Here is a 17,385-nt window from a genome sequence, read left to right as displayed (position 1 = left end):
GCAATTCGATATCGAATGATTCTGAATCATCAAAATAATTGTGTGGTGCAGAAGTTTCGGGTGGTTCCAGTAATTGAACAGCTTCTGGTGCCAATGATTTCAATGGTTTTTGGGGCAGTTTTCGAACACTTGAAATATATGGATCCGAGGTGATCAACAGCCGGTTGAAGACAACTTATATGTTGCTTCTCTCGAGTATTTTCGGCAGAAGTCTTCACGAAATCTTTTAATATCCTTATTTCGTGATTCCTGCGCATCTTCCAAAAGTTGTCCAATCGGTAATAAAGCATGGGCTACTATTTCTGGCCAGTGAATTAAAATTTTGTGTACGGAAGTTGGCATATTATACCACAGGTATAAGTCGACATATTTTCGCGCAGTTTGCAAACAATATTCTCTAAATTTATCGCAATTTACATTATGGCCACTCGAAAGAGCCTGCAGAATAATGTGAAAGCGATAAATTAAAGATTCGTCGACACCTGTTATTGTAGCAGATGTAGTTGCGTGTTCGAAGAAACGCCGTACCGTATTTCCATCGTTGATGCTTTCATATCCTGGCTTTGGATAATCAACGACAAGTCCCAGTTGCGAACTGAATCCGTTTTGTATAACACGTATAACATAACAATATACGTAAAAACATGTTATACATATCTCCAGGAAGATTTTCCATCTTGAAAGATTTAAATTGAATATAATTTTCACTAAAGTTATATCATTTTGAACATAATTTTTCTTACTTTCATACACGGTGTATGCGTTCGGAATAAGGATCAATTTCAGACTAGTCTACTAGCGATAAACGATATCGGAGCAAGTACTGATCTACCCTCTTGGAAAGGAATGCTAGGATAAATCCCGAACCTATAACCAAACCATTCATAATATAAAATAAGAAAGTTTATTTTTTCCATTTTGGCCACGTGTTTTTGCGATTCTACCCACTGTGCGATGTTTTGCGCCTTTTGTACGCGGTATACACTCACTTTACACGTTATTTGTGATGATTGTCTATATTAAGAGATGTATAGGTACCAAGCCATTATAATAAATTATTAACAAACAACACTCTAGTTTGTCTTTGCTATTTGTTCTGTTGTACTTTACGTATTAAAAAAATAAGGTGAACGACATTATCAGTCTCAAGAGCTTGGTTATTTATTTACATAGATATACGAAGTCGCACATATATAAAGTCACAATGATATAGTTTATCTGTCGTTTTCCTCATTCGATTGAATTGCAGTGCGCGTACAAAGGTATCTTCGTGTCATGGAAAATTATCAAAAATCACCGGTCACAAACCCTGCCACTGTGATAGTATCTGTTCACGCTGTTACGGTAGCTGCTTTTTCACGAGACAACGCGATAGACTGAAACGTTTGGATCGCACTGCCGTCGATGCACTTACGAGTATGGATTTCAAGTATAAAATTATCAATTTGTTATTTGTATGTTATTTGTTACAAATTAAGAGTGCGCTGAAAGTGGCAGCGGTTTGAATTCGAATTTCTATCTGCTCGTCTCACATATTTTCAAACAATTTCAGGGGCGCGAAACGATGCCAAGTAAGTAAGGTCTCGAGAAGCTACCCGTTAACTATTGCTTGTTTATAAAAATAGGCTATCAGAGATGCTTGTAAGTGTCACGGTTAAAATATTGAATTTAAACGCCTGTCTAAGTGTCACGGTTAAAATATTGAATTTAAACGCCTGTCAGAGAGAAAAAGAGAGAGAGAGAGAGTATGACACTTATAAATTTTTACATACAGTATTTTTCCGCGTAAAAATATCGGGCGTTAAATATTGGATTTAAACATCCGTAAGTATCATACAATGAACGCATGATGGTACACTATAGTGTTCTATGGGTTATATGCTAAACGATCCTTTCTTTATCCTTTTTTTGACGAAACAAATGCCCGTGCGGCCTCATGTCTCTCGATGAATCTTATTGTATGTATGTATATATGTCATATGTATTATGTATGTATGTATATATACATGTATATGTCGACTCGTTTATATAGAGAGATGAACGTGTATCGGTGAAACTACAGAGCTATTGGATACAATGCACACATTTATCTATATCTTAACGTAATATCGTGAGACGTCATAATTATTATACGTTAACAACTTGCAATCTCTCACTCTCACTTTCATAAATATGCGCGCGCGCGCGGGTCGGGAATATATTTTATTAACATACATACTCATTACGTACTATGACGATTCAATGACGCCAATCACTTCGTTTCGCCACCGTGCTATCTTATACTAGAATGCATTTAACAATGTGGATCTTATTTCGTTTAAGTACGCCGCGTTACACAGCATATTTATATGCTAAACCGAGAGGGCTTACTTCCTGAATCGTATTTGAGCGTGTTCGACTAAAAATCGTCGAACTCTAATGTTACCGTTGTAAGATACTTGATGAGCTGACGATGGGAATACAATATATATGCAGCATAATGGAAACAAATCCTGTCTCGATTGCACACAACACAAACGCGGCATTTTTACATAATAATCACAGGTCGACATTTTTTGTTACTAAAAATGCTTAATTCCATTACTCTCTTCGACATGTCAAATATCGCGGCAATATCGAGCTTGGTCAAACTTAAACAGTCAGATTATACTTGTGTTAAACTCAATAATTTCAAAAACTAGCAAAAAAAATACAACTATTCGAAACAAAACTAAGTAATAAATGATGCAATTTACTTGACGTTACAAATGTTTCGAAGCAATTTGATTGATCATTTGGAAGAAAGAATTTCACTAATTAATCAATCAAAAAATTCTTCGAAGCATTTGTAGCATTAAGTAAACCGTAACCAAAAAAAAGACGAATAAATATAAAACATATATTCCTAGATGGAAATATTCCTAAATTATTGTGCTACTGATGCATTTAGAATCTTCTTGATTAAGCTATTATTAAATAACGCTCTTTGTCGGATACGTTAGTTAGTAAAAAACTGATGCTCTCTCTCTATAGCCAGGATTCTTTTGCAATATTATTTATAATATGTGAGATGATAATATGTAGGTCAAAATTGATACCGCTATGCTAAAATAAGTATATACTAAACAAAATTCATTGCATGTTGTTGTTTCGAGGCCGGTGTTTCAATATTTGATAAGTTTGAAATTTAATATTCATTATTATAATGTTCGTTGACAATATATTTTTGTACCACATTATACATATACATATGTATCATGCTTCATTTTAAATTAAATTAGGGATAAATAAATTCTCTTGAAGAAAATTTTTGCGATTTGCAATTTCGTTCAATTGCATTGTAATTAACATTTGGAAAATTGTAACAACGCACACAATATACATATTGAATTATACTTGCATGCAGGAATTTTGGAATCACATTTTCGCTTTTTTAACAACATAAATTTTACATATCATCTGATATGTTTATCTTATTCCGTTGGATAAAAAAAATATCTAGAATATAGCGATTACTTTTATAGATAAAAGTTATTTTGAGATACTTTAAAATCGCCATGAATTTTCGACAATGTTTCGATAATTTAGAAACTATAATTTGGAAAATATACATATACTGATAATATAGTGATATTTTTTCAATAATTTAAAAATAATTTAAATTAATTTAAATTTGTTATATTCATAGTTATTAATGATCTTTTTTTAAATTTTTTATCATGTTATAAAATTTGATATATCGTCCATACGAAAATTACTGTATTCACACAAAATATTAATGATGCTTATGGGATGCGGTTTCATTTCATTATGTAATTCACGTAAAATTTAAATACACACAATATTGATATTATTTTTAAATTATTATTTGTTCATAACAGAATATCAATCAGCGTTTATTTTTGATGATCCGATATTTTTACTTATAATTAAATTTGTACAAAAAATTTATTTATTATAATCTAAAAATATTCAATTTCTTGAATTTTAAATTAATAAAATAAAAAATTATTTCTTAAATTTTTTAAAAATTAATGATCACATACATTATAAGGTATAATAATATATTTTGTGTCCTTTCAACAAAACGTTTTTTCTTTTATTATTTGTAATTAAAAATTTTTATATTTGTATCAGGGTTCAACGTAAATATAAATTATTTCTACTTCCAAGTTTCCCATGTAATATATCGGATTAATCAATTTTCTAAAAAAGAAAAAGAACAGAAATGAAATGAAGATTTGAAGGACTCTTTTATTTAATAATAATTAACACGTTAAATAGGGCGAATAAGAGTCAAATTACAATTTGAAATCTAAATCTGATAATTTATTCTAATATTATATATTGCGAAGAATATCACGTAATTTTTGGCGTTTCGTCCCGGCTTCCACTACTGGACTCATCAGTAAGTAATCAGACTTAACAGTTTCTAGATTTAGCATTTATAGTTACGTTTCAAGACTGAAATCCTTCGGCGCGCAAATATTTAGGGGGGGGGGGGAAATTTCAGATGATTAGAGTTACGTTGCAAGACCGAAATCCTTTCGGCGTGCAAAAATTAGGGAGAGGGGACATTTATAAATCAGATTATTAGAGTTGCGTTGCAAGTCCGACAATTGTTCGGCGCGCAATTTTGGGGAGACTATATATATTAATAGAACGTTATTTCCTACTTTGGAGAAATATTGCGAAGAATATCACTACGTCGACTCGCCATCAGACGTCTATCGATATTCGCAAATTCTCGCAAGTGCTAAGACACGCGTATATCTCTTTATATAGAATCTCGATTTAATAACTTACCAAGGCGTATAAGGTAGGCTTCCACTATAATGCCTTACTGATGAGTCCAGTAGTGGAAGCCGGGACGAAACGCCAAAAATTACGTGATATTCTTCGCAATATATAATATTAGAATAAATTATCAGATTTAGATTTCAAATTGTAATTTGACTCTTATTCGCCCTATTTAACGTGTTAATTATTAAAAAAGAAAAGAATCAAGGAATTAAATAATTTATTAGGTCTATAACTTGAAACCCGCCTTTTTTGCAAAAATTAAGCCTTTAAAAAGCAAATGAAAAAAATTTATCAATCAAAGTATTGGCTTATTTGGTTGAAATTCAGATATTTTCTTTGCAGTGAACAACCATGTTGTTATCACAAACATAAACTTTTATGTTTGAAATGTATTGTTTTTTATTTTGGTTCGTTGCCCGTTACACTTTATTAATTTTTATATATTATTGTCGAGCCTTCTCTCAATATTATTAATAAACTTTTATATACTGAATATTATCGACAGAGGTCATTATAAATGATGCTTTGTTCAGCCATTACAGTTGACGATTGTCAAAGCTACAGCTATTTATCGCTAAAGGGCGGATTTCAAGTTATAGACCTAATACAAGAAAATAAAAAGTTTTCTGACAAGTTTATCGTCTTTTCGAGACCCAAAAAAATAAATTAATATGAAATTTTAAACACATATGATAGTCTGTGTAATTCTGAAATCAAGCAATCAAGCCTTTCACGACATATACATACAACTTATATCCTAATTATTTAATTTAACAATTATCGTACGTGTTTCATTCGCTTAAATCTTCATTGCCATAATCCTGCGTAGTTACCATACAGATTTGCAGGCAATGGACCACCTGCTGTAAATAGCCGAGTACCCGATGCATCATAGCAATGTGTATAAATGGCGGGAGTGTATTTCACATTTTGGAAACCATCTATATATTCTTCGTCCGGAAACTGGTAATGAAATAAATACATACATCATTCCATACGTAAAATGAATTAAATTAATGTCCGTTCATAAAATATAATAAAAAAGTTATTATATATTTAAAAATAGAACATTTAAAAAAAAACCACGTGATTACCATTTACATTGTCACTATTTTCCTACGATACACGACTCTTTATGGACATGTCATATAGTTATATTATAGATTCACAAAAAAATGTTTAATTTAAAATTAATTCAAGTAAATATTGTGCTAATCAATGAAGCACCCTTATACATGTTTTTTAGTTATAAAATGCAACAATGATCTGATTATTTATGAACACGAACATATGACTCATTATCTTTAAATGTGGTACAATAAAACTTACCACATATCCTTTTGAAGCTTTTAATACAACAGTTCTATTAGAATTTATGGAGGATTCCAAATATTTCTGAGCTCTAACATCGTAAAACATAAGCATTCCTAGTCCAGTTCCGATAGTTAGAACAGATCCTTGAAAACTTGCTGATCTGATTCCACAACCGCTATATCTGTATTAAAAAATTTGTTAGTATTATTAAGTGACTCTGGAATACTAAGAAAAAGTTAAATTACTAAGAAAAAAGAATTTAATTTACCTTGAGGGTATTTTTTTAATTGGTTGCAATGTACGTGCGTCCAGTAGAAGAGTATAAGACCTGCATCCAATTGCGTACACACCATCGTCTTGTACAGCAAGACAAACGTTTTCCTGGCAGGCTGGCAGTTTTCTAGATATTTTCTGTTTAAAGCATTCGGCCGACCAGATATGTATAAAGCTATTGAGGGTCAATGCTGCGATCTCCTTGTATGCTTTATTGAATGCTAGCGCTCGCACTTTCTGTGCGGATTTGCATTCCTTCACGCAGACAGGCTGAATCAATCTAAATAAAAGAGATAATTATTAGAAATCATTTTTAAAGACTAATAATGAAATTAGTAATAGTAAGCGCTAAAAACACACATAAAAAAATATTAATAATATTAATAATCATAATTTTATTATTTATTCAGTTTCATGTTTCTAAATTTCTAATATCTTGCTATAGAGTCATCGGATAAAAAAAGATCAATATATTTCAATATCTATTATAAAAGGAAAATTAATCTGATATTCTACTTTTAGTGTAGCAATAAAGGAGACTACAATTTTATACATAATTGTATATTCAATTTTACCTATGTGTAGGCACATCTGCTTTATCGGGAGCTTCAGCGAGATCACTATCAATACGCCATAACGCCATTTTCGTATCTCTAGAACCTGACACTAAAAATTCATCATCCAACCAACACATGTCGAATACCCAATCTCTATGGCCACTTTCGCCGACGCAGACTGGATCCAAAGTCGGTAATCTATAGATCGCTATTTCATTACTATTTCTCGCGCCGGTGGATAGAAGAGTTCTATAAAATAACAATATGGATTAATTTATATAGAATAAAACATTTTGTACCTTTTTTTATTTCTTCGGGCAATAATAAAAAAAAATCCAAAAATTACCTCGAAGGATTAATTTGAACGGAATGGATGCCACATTGCTGCTCAGGCATAACGTTACCACCTGGACTGAGCTGTCTTCCGTGAAGAGATGGAATCTGATCTAATTTTTGCGTCGCTACGTCATAAACCATAAGCTTATTGCACTTTGTACCGAATACTACTTGTCTATCACTCAACCACTGAGAACAGAATACTTTGTTCATGTTATTCAAACTGACCGAATATTCCTTGAATAAATCGTGCGTCAATATATGACGGGAACCGTATTCCTGATTGATATTCCGCACTTCGCGCGTATTCGTTTCGCGTGCACGCACATAATCTACGAAGTTGAAAGATGTTCTCAGGAACTGTTTGCCTTCGGTCACCGTTTCGGCTTCATCGTCGCTTGATTCGTAACATACAAAATCATCCGGTTTGTCCGGCTTTCTATTTCTTTCATGTCGTAATGCCATCCTAGAAAAAAAAAACAATTAATTCAATGATACACTTTACAGCATACCTTTAATTAATGATTTTTACCTTTTAGATCGGCGATCATCCAATCTACTACTATAAGCACACGGAGGATGTCTTCCGTATACAGTCATTCTTTGTGTCTCAGCCATTATTATAATTTAATTTTTAACGAACAATATTCAGGCAACTTGCAAGGAACACTGAGTATTACTATTGAACAGGAAAGTCTTGTTAGCAAAAATAAAAATAATACCGGTAATAATTATTTATATCAAATAAAGAGAAAAGGATTCTATATTGGCAACAATATATGCAATTTGAACAATACTTTTTATGAATGTAAGCAGTCTCTTACAAGAGAGATATTATCAGCTAGTGTTTTAACGTCTCCTCTCTTCTTTCTCTTTCTCTTTAAGCTTTCATTTTTTTTATCTAAGTATTTATTCATAAATTTTGGCAGATATTGTAATAAGATTAATCAATAAAGTCACTTTCAAATTATAATATGTCCTAAGATACTTCAGAGATTTCCAAGAGTCCACGAGAAGCTTTCCTTCCTGTTTTTCTCTTGTAAGGTTTGACTAAAACAGGTTTTCCCTGTTGAGTAACTAACAGTGATAAAATAAGGAGGCACTATATGTAAGATAATGTCTAGATATATAAATAAATGATCAAACTGCTTCTAACAAGAATTAGTTTTTTTTCATTTTGATTTTGAATATATATTTTAACTATTATATTTATAATATATCAGTTATATTCCTTGTAGCTAATAAAAATTAATCTATTTTATTTCCACACTCACTTCTAAAAAAAAATTGTGGAAACCTAAATTTTTCTATAAATTAATCTAATTAGATTAAATAGTTATTCCGTTACTTCTGTTTCTTGCAAGCTTATTGAAGTCTTTGGAAATAATTGATTGGACTATTTGCTTGTGTATAATAAATAAAATATAATTCTTCAATTAACGTTAATAATTTAAATATTATAAGAAATATAACAAATGTAATTTTATTTATAGATAGGCTGTGATACAAGATGTGTATCTGTTAAGAAATATCTTCAATAATCACACAGCTGCAATCTAAAATAAACAAAATTTTGAGTCAATATATACATTTTTAGAATGTTTACTTTTAGTTTTATTTAAAATTTATTTATAATTAGTATAAATTATATTAATTTATTATCATATTTATTATAATATATAACAACAATATCTTTCTCTCTCTTTCTCTCTCTCTCTCTCTCTCTCTCTGTTTCTTTCGAATAAGTTAATTTTTATGAAATTCTGTTTTTAAAATAATGGTAAATAAAACATTTTTCAATAAAAAATAAGCAATATTAAGATAAAGAGATGCAAAATAAATATTAGTATTCTACATAATGTTCAATAAACGTCTATTTATCAAATGTTTTAAACAATCAAAATAAAGACATACAATATATATCAGAATTTGAACTAATCTAATTTGATAACATTTGAACAAAAAAATTAAGGAAAATATTTTCTGAGAAATTAGAAAAACAAAGGAACTATATAGGAAACTATATATTAGAAATTCAGTATCAATCAATTTCAGTATCAATCAGAATGGCTGCTTTCGATGCTAACAGTTTGTTGTCCTTATTTAATATTTAATAAACAAGAATGAAAAATAATGCTTGAAGTGCTGTGAATGCAAAAAGCAAACGTAGATATACGAGAAGAAACATTTTAAAGAAAAAGTTTCTTCGAAGACAAAATTAAAAAATTCTTCATCTTTATAGGCTTTTTCATTGTATACATTTGTCTAGGCGTTTATTTCGATTTTTCTGCAACGACTTCAGAAGTTTCTACCAGTTTCAACTGTTTCTAGTCACTTCTGATAAAGGAATTTAAATGGGATGAGTTTTCTTTCTTTCTTTTTTACAGTTGCTTACCGTTTTTCGGTAATTACAGTTGCCCTGTACGAGGACAATGAAAGCTACGGGGTGGCGATCTACGATGATCAGGTCGCGGCGAACATCCTGTTTGCTCTTCTCGAACTCGACGTACGGTTTTGCACCAGAACTCCTGTATCCGTCTACATCGAGATCGCAGCTGTACAAAGGAAGGTCAACTGTCCGTCGGGGACCGATGCCCGTTCCTCGTTGCACGTTCTTGAAGTAGTCGGAGTAGTCGACGCGTGTAACCTCGCTCGCCTGCCTTGAGCCTACGAGCGACGTCGTTCGCGTACGTCCTAGAGTGCCGTGCGACTGGAACTGCTAAGAGACGATGCGCGGCCGATACGATCCACCGTGGTCATGATGAGCGGAGAAACGTACGGGCTGACTGCACGAACGGTACCGCCATGTTGAAGGCGACGCTTCAGCGCCTTAATAATCCGAGAGAGACCGTCGTTGCAGCGTCGACAAAGATCCTAGCTGCGTGTCACCGGGGGGGGAGGTGACGACGTTTATCCCGATAGCGTAACAGGAACGACCGGCACGTTAAGTGTGCGAGAGAGAGAGAGAGAGAGATGACCTATGATGGTTTTCCACCACGTGCACATCTACAACTGTCAACATCAGCTTGATGTTCCCCCTTCCCCCCTTCACCCGGGGTCATTTAAACTCTCCCCTCCTCCCAATCGTTGCTTAGTTCGGGGCGTAAAGGGACGTTCCGCACTAAAGCGATGGCTGCGTTCAGCAGGTAGTTTATTTTGCAACTGTTGGAACACTTTTCTTCTCGTTGATTGGGTAATACTTGAAAATCTAGACGAATATTCTTATTTCAGAGAAGGAAACTTCCAATAGTTGCAAAATAAGCTTTTTGAACGCTGTCGATGGCGAATTGAAAAGGATAGGTCTGTTTTTTTATTTTTATTGCTGCTGAACTTTGTATGCTTTTTATACTTAAGACTGTGGCAGAGTAACTTAAGCAATAAGTAATAAAATGTAAACAGCAGGCAAATAAACATTTTGGATTTATTACTGTTTATATTATATATTGTATATTGCCTTGCGTTCTCTACTGTGGCTGGACAATTTATTACATTTTTTTGGGTGTCATGGGCTTTGAAGTGAAATTTGAAATTTGATAAAAGCGAGGAGGAAAATTCTAATGGCAGTAGACCTAAGCATCGACATATAGTATGGACTGCGCAATCCATACATAAAAAGTGTCCGGCGAATTAGAGAAAGAGGAAACGCGGTGTAGGTCAATCGCTCGCTCTCTCTAATACTCCTATTGGCTGCTTTTATTACCGCCCAGTGGATATCGTTAGACATTAGAAAGAGACAGTGCTTGAGTACACCAATCGTTAAAGCCCATGGCACATAGAATAACGTAAGGCCGTAAACGTAATCGGTAAGCGAATTGACCAATCACAGTTGAGAACGTAAGCAGCCGTCGCTTACATTCTCAACTGTGATTGGTCAATTCGCTTACTGATTACGTTTACAACCTTACGTTTTTCTATGTGTCATGGGCTTAACTCTTTCTTTCGGGCCGGTCGTATTCTTTCAGCCTGTGCGTAGTCCATGCTACATGTCGATGGCAGTAGAGTTTAGAGTAGTAAAAAATAAACCTGATGGGCGCTTTTAAATTGGACAAAATAGCCTGTTTACCAATAGCGATTGAATATGATTGGTTCTTACTTGTGTATCCAACTTAAAGTGATTCGCGCTTGCGGTATCGATGCGTTCGCAAAGTCGAGGAAAAAAGTTATCATCCTTTTGTCCATAAATTCAATAAGAAGATTTTACGTTACGTCTATTTTTATTCCTACATACTGTACTAGAATTCTATTTCTCGCTTTGGCTAAATATTAAAAATATATAACTATCTCACTTTAAGTTTCAAAAGTGTAGATATTCTACATAATTACGCCGTTCGCGCTAAGTTCGTTCGCGTTGTTTGCACTTTTTGCACTCAGCATTCTCGCTTCCTTTTTCTTCAACATTCGAATATATATTTATTTCGTTTTAAGTGCAAAGATTTTGAAGATTTCAAGTCTACTTAGGAACCACGGAGGTTAGGAACCATAAATATTGGACACGCCAAAAATTTTTGATACATGTGTTTTGGGCTATTTAATATTTAATAATGACATCATTTAAGATGAATAAATACCAAAGTGTTTGCTCGAACAGGACCAGAATTATCTGAAGACAACATATATTGCAAGAAATTATGCGGTATGTATGTCAGGGGTTTAAATGGAAAATACGTGGATTTTCCTTAATATTTTTTTGCCCACGTGTGCGATACATAACCTACAAATAGATGCGCTGATTGTTTCATCTTTATGGCGTAACCAGTAATAAAGTCCTGTGGTGGACGTCTCGGCCCCCACTACTAGACTTGTCATAAGGGCATCGTAGAAGGAGCTTGCCTGAGGGCTCAGGTCAGGCTGAGACGTCCGAAGGAGTCTTAGATCGAGGTTCTATATAAACGGATTTCACGTGTCTCGAGTACATGCGAGAATTAGCGGTCTTTCTTGGACCTCTGGTGGCGGTGTTAGAGAGTCTGTAATAAGAGAAACGCCAACATGACACTTGACTCGAATCGCGCGCTGGGTATCGATTATGAAACTTGTTCCCTAGGATGAAAAGTGAAAAGTGAAATTTTTTATCATTGAAGTTAATGGAAAAATTTTTCACTTTTCATCCTAAGGAAAAAGTTTCATAATCGATACCCTGATTGGCTTGGTGCTATTTATATATATCATCGACATATAGTGGATTGGCTCGTGACATAACGGCTGCGGTCGAGTTGCCACTACTTTGAAGCGTTTGATTGACCAATCAAAAGAAAGAGTTTAACAAATTGACCAATCAAGAAACGCTTCAAAGCATTCGTAGTGGCAACTCGACCGCAGCAAAAATAGTCTGTTTAACAAAAGCGATTGAATATGATTGGTTCTTACTTGTGTATCCAACTTAAAGTGATTCGCGCTTGCGGTATCGATGCGTTCGTAAAGTCGAGGAAAAAAGTTTTATGCCTGGTTTATGCTTCGGTCTTAAGGTCTTAATCCTAAAATTCAGCCAATATAGTTCAAATTTCAGTTAGAACTGGCAGCTTTATTGGTTGAATTTTAGGATCTTGGGATTAAGACCTGAAGCATAAACCAGGCAATAATCTTTTTGTCCATAAATTCAATAAGAAGATTTTACGTTAGGTCTATTTTTCTACATCTAGACTGTACTAGAATTCTCTTCCTCGCTTTGGCTAAATATTAAAAATATATAACTATCTCACTTTAAGTTTCAAAAGTGTAGTTATTCTACATAATTTCGCCGTTCGCGCTAAATTCGTTCGGGTTGTTTGCACTTTTTGCACTCAGCATTCTCGCTTCCTTTTTCTTCAACACTCGAATATATATTTATCTCGTTTTAAGTGCAAAGATTTTGAAGATTTCAAGTCTACTTAGGAACCATAAATGTTGGACACGCCGAAAATTTTTGATACATGTTTTTGGGCTATTTAATATTTAATAACTTTAAGAATGACATCATTTAAGAAAATAAATACCAAAGTGTTTGCTCGAACAGGATCAGAATTATCTGAAGACAACATATATTGGAAGAAATATGCGGTATGTATGTTAGGGGTTTGAATGAAAAAAATGTGATTTTCTCCTTAATTTTTGCCCACGTGTGCGATACATAACCTACAAATAGATGCGCTAATTGTTTTATCTGCCTCTCTGTTTTCTAATAATGTAATAAAACAAGAAACATTTCCCATACGACACAAAAGTTGCAGTAATATTCCTGCAACATTAAACATTGTAGTCATATTGCAGCAATGTTGCTGCAAGAAACTGTGCTGTACGGGTTTATTTTTGACACATAGTGTTTTCCCGATAGTATTAATCTGAATTAAAAACTTATGTTCATTTATCGATTTACTTACGAAATGTTACTCGTAACATTTCGAACGTTTAAAAAAAAACCTAAAATTGATAAACGTTCTATTTTATACAGAAAGATTTTCTAATTTTATCTTTAGAAAAAGCTTTTCTTTAAAATTCTTTGTTTGAATATTATTTAAACGTTCTGATTTATATAGAAATAATTTTCTAATTTTTTCTTCAGGAAAACCTTTTCTTTAATATTTCTTTGTTATGTATGCGTGTATGTGTATCTGTGAGATGACATATAAACATTCTCATTCATACTCAAAGAATTTTTTAATTTCTTCACAAAAACTTTTTATTTCTTTGGAATGTCATCAAATTATATCTGACATGTTATTACATGCTTTTATTTAGTTGTTTCTGAATACAATATACACTAATAAGACTGTAAAAGTATAAAATAAGCAACGTATGTGTTTGTAACAAATCTCTGATATCTTTAATACATCACTTAGATTTTTAGCCCTTAATACATATAATTAAATCATTTGTATTCAGCAGTTCTTTTCTTCGAAAAACTAAGAGCATTGAGTAGTTAATTATAACATTTAGATACAAATTTTAAAAATATATAATAATTCTACAAATACTTTATAAACATATAAAGTATATGTAAGGATTATTTAATAATTTTTTTTATATTGTTAAATTAATTAAAAATTAATCTGAAACGGGAACAAATAATTCATCAAAGACTAGAAATTATTGTTTATACTAAGGGTTAACTTTTATAGTTCATGTAATTATTAAAATTATATTTATAGAGAATAATAAATTATTTGTAGTAATTATGTATCTTTACAGCCTCCAGTTTTGATAAAAGAATTTGGTCCGATAGATTACATTGATTTTTCGCAAGTAGAACCACATTATTTTGCAACAACCTGCTCGGTACGAGTACAACTGTATAATCCAATCACAAAGTTAGCCACAAAAACTTACAGCAAGTTCAAAGAAGCTGCATATGGAGGTTGCTTTCGTAGAGATGGCAAGCTGTTATGTGTTGGTGGAGAAGAAGCAGTTATTAAACTCTTTAATATCAGTTCAAATAGCATGTTGCGAATTTTTTCTGGACACAAGGCTGCAGTGCACAGAGTTTTCTTCACAGCTGACGATATTCACATTGCCTCATTTTCGGATGATAAGACTGTAGCTTTGTGGGATATATCTAGCGAAAAACAATTGACAAGCTTTAATGAACATACAGATTATGTCAGAGCTGGTGCAGTGAGTCCTGTATCCCCTCATGTGTTATTATCCGGTGGATATGACAAAATTGTGAATATGTATGACACTAGAACGAATAAGAAAGTATTTAGTGTTAATCATAACGCACCAATAGAAAGTTTACTCTTCTTACCAACTGGAGGAATATTTTTGTCAGCAGGTATAATATATTTATGATTGGTTATATTTTATGTATCTTTGTATATAATTAAAAAAATTTTTTTAGTGCACAGTTCAATGACTACATATGTAGTATATAAATTCACTTGGAAATTATTATATTTGAGCATCTAAGATCTAGTTTTGCTCATTATAGACTTTAATTCTTACTTGTTGTGTATTCACATTATCTTAATCATTTATTGTTTTACTATTTTATAAATTTTTTAGTACATATAACATGTACAATAATTACATAATTTCATATAATTGAGGCTTCATGTATAAAATTGTTTACTTCTTTATCTGTAATTTCAAGGTGGGACAGATATTAAAGTATGGGACGCTCTCGCGGGTGGCAAATTACTCGCGAAAATTACACAACATCATAAAACTGTAACTTGCTTGAAAATTGCTTCTAATGGTCACAGAATACTTTCTGGTTCGTTGGACAGGCATGTTAAAGTTTACGATGCTGGAACGTATAGAACCCTTCATGCTTTGGAATATCCTAATGCGGTTCTCAGCATAGGAATTAGTGTAAGAAAAAAATTGTCTTTTCTGTTACACGTTAAATCTGCTGTCACATATTTATCTCTGTCTATACTTATCTCGGAAATAGTCGTTTGAAAATATCCCAGGTGATCGTTTACGTAAATAAATGACTACTCTCGGATAAATAAATTTCATCTATCTAATATTATAAAATTAAATTATTCACAAAAATTTATTTAATTGATAACAATTAAATACGTTAATATTAAACTGCAGGTAAACGACGAAACCGTCGTTGCTGGTATGGTAGACGGTATGATTTCTGTTAGAAGACGCGAGGAAGACGTTAAAGCTGTAGTAAAACCAAAACAGAAGAAGGTGTCATATAGACATGCAGGTGAAAATCTTCATGTGCGAAGTATCGATGTAGTCGTACATCAAGATGTCAAAGAGATAATGAGCAAGCATGATGTCTGCTTGCGAAAGTTTCAATATAGTAAAGCGCTCGATTGTGTCATGGTGAATTATGTGGTTAATAAAACGCCACATGTCACCGTAGCGCTTACCCAGGAACTTATTAGGCGAGAAGGCTTAAGGCGAGCTTTGACCGGTAGAGACGGCAAGTCGTTAGTTAATATTATTAAATTTCTGAATAAATATATCGGCAGCATACGTTTCGGAAGAGTATTGTCGCACGTAGCGAATGTGTTGTTAGGTAAGCTTTAAATATTTCTTTAGAATTTCACACGTTTCTTACATTAATAAAATCTATGATTTGTTTAATAGACATTTACGAAGACCGTTTGGACGAACTGTCAGAGGAAACACGAAAAATGTTCGCTATACTGTCACAAAAATTACAAGAAGAAGAACAGTTAATTTTAGCTTTAACGCAATTGCAAGGTTCAATGCAAATGATATTGTCTGGTGCTGAAACGTCTTCTTTGCCTGCTATAAAAGAAATTCAAAGCTTGGAACCATCAAACGCCGCTCAAACAGAACATGATATCATCTTGAATATAGCTTAAAATAACTTATAAAGTATTATTTAATTGTACAATAATTTTTGTAAAATAGTTTGTACATAATTTTATAGCGCGTTTCACTGGCAGAGCTAGTGCGCACTCAGTGCACATGAAGCCGTTATACATTATTCTGATCTGATATTAAAGTAAGATATCTCAATTGATAAAATGCTTATTGTGTATTTTGTCAAATAACACAATAAAATATATTGAAGATTTTGTGGTTTTAATCATTTTTTTTTATTTTTATTAAACATATATTTCTATATCGATTTGTGTACAAAGGCATTAAAGTACACTGAGTGCGCACTAGCTTTGCCAGTGAAATGCGCTATTACATTAGCATCAAATTTCTCAAAATATAAATGAACAATTTAAATACTTCCCTCTTAATAAATAAGTGAAGAGTAACAAATTGGACTTTTTAAAAATTAATTTAGCGTGAAGCAATGTGTGGTATACAAGTTGAAAATATTCTAGCAAATTGTTTTACATTTTTTTAAATAATCTTAAATTGACACGTCATTCGTTTATTTCAAGAAGTCTCCTTATTGACACATTTTTGCCAAGCATCAGAAGATGGTCGTTCAGGCACTATCCAACCAATTGGAATCGTTTTTTTAACTGATTAACATCGCATCATTTTTTTAACTGATTAACTTGTCCCAGGCCGCACTAAAATGTAAAAAAAATATTTTTTCTGAAAAAAATAAAACGATATCATTTGAAATTATGTTTTGATAATAAATACATACCGAATCGTTATAAAACTATCCATGTCATTATAGGATTGTTTAGCAGCCAATATACTTGCCTATATACTCGCCTATATTCGCGACGCTTTTCTGTTGCGCCAGAAA

General features: G+C 32.6%; 2 protein-coding genes across 2 annotated transcripts; one reads left to right on the top strand and one right to left on the bottom strand.

The window, feature by feature from the left end:
* Nucleotides 1-4,147: 4,147 nt before the first annotated feature.
* DCAF12 (DDB1 and CUL4 associated factor 12-like protein) lies at nucleotides 4,148-8,097 on the bottom strand. The gene is made up of 8 exons (XM_018550323.1): nucleotides 8,087-8,097; nucleotides 7,795-7,941; nucleotides 7,273-7,728; nucleotides 6,945-7,175; nucleotides 6,365-6,649; nucleotides 6,112-6,277; nucleotides 5,569-5,745; nucleotides 4,148-4,185 (listed from the first exon to the last, which is right to left on the bottom strand). Exons 2-7 carry the CDS (start codon nucleotides 7,878-7,880, stop codon nucleotides 5,590-5,592), a joined length of 1,380 nt encoding a protein of 459 aa, XP_018405825.1. The 5' UTR covers nucleotides 7,881-7,941; nucleotides 8,087-8,097; the 3' UTR covers nucleotides 4,148-4,185; nucleotides 5,569-5,589.
* Nucleotides 8,098-13,205: 5,108 nt separating this feature from the next.
* LOC108782131 (U3 small nucleolar RNA-associated protein 15 homolog) lies at nucleotides 13,206-16,528 on the top strand. The gene is made up of 5 exons (XM_018550309.1): nucleotides 13,206-13,295; nucleotides 14,424-15,006; nucleotides 15,325-15,545; nucleotides 15,777-16,215; nucleotides 16,287-16,528. The coding sequence occupies exons 1-5, from the start codon at nucleotides 13,206-13,208 to the stop codon at nucleotides 16,526-16,528; spliced, it is 1,575 nt and encodes a 524-aa protein (XP_018405811.1).
* Nucleotides 16,529-17,385: the final 857 nt, after the last annotated feature.

The sequence above is a fragment of the Cyphomyrmex costatus genome, unplaced genomic scaffold (assembly GCF_001594065.2).
Source record: "Cyphomyrmex costatus isolate MS0001 unplaced genomic scaffold, Ccosl1.0 scaffold97, whole genome shotgun sequence".
Lineage (NCBI taxonomy): Eukaryota > Metazoa > Arthropoda > Insecta > Hymenoptera > Formicidae > Cyphomyrmex > Cyphomyrmex costatus.
Note: the sequence above shows the minus strand (reverse complement) of the source record. Positions and strands in the feature narration are given on the sequence as shown.

Excerpts from the sequence above, each read along its gene's own strand:
- DCAF12 (XM_018550323.1), bottom strand. The coding sequence starts at position 7,880 with ATGGCTGAGACACAAAGAATGACTGTATACGGAAGACATCCTCCGTGT. Across the intron at positions 6,278-6,364 it reads ATTAAAAAAATACCCTCAAG|ATATAGCGGTTGTGGAATCA; the intron begins GTAAATTAAATT and ends TTTTTAATACAG. Across the intron at positions 5,746-6,111 it reads AAGCTTCAAAAGGATATGTG|TTTCCGGACGAAGAATATAT; the intron begins GTAAGTTTTATT and ends TTTCATTACCAG.
- LOC108782131 (XM_018550309.1), top strand. The coding sequence starts at position 13,206 with ATGACATCATTTAAGAAAATAAATACCAAAGTGTTTGCTCGAACAGGA. Across the intron at positions 13,296-14,423 it reads TATATTGGAAGAAATATGCG|CCTCCAGTTTTGATAAAAGA; the intron begins GTATGTATGTTA and ends GTATCTTTACAG. Across the intron at positions 16,216-16,286 it reads CGTAGCGAATGTGTTGTTAG|ACATTTACGAAGACCGTTTG; the intron begins GTAAGCTTTAAA and ends TTTGTTTAATAG.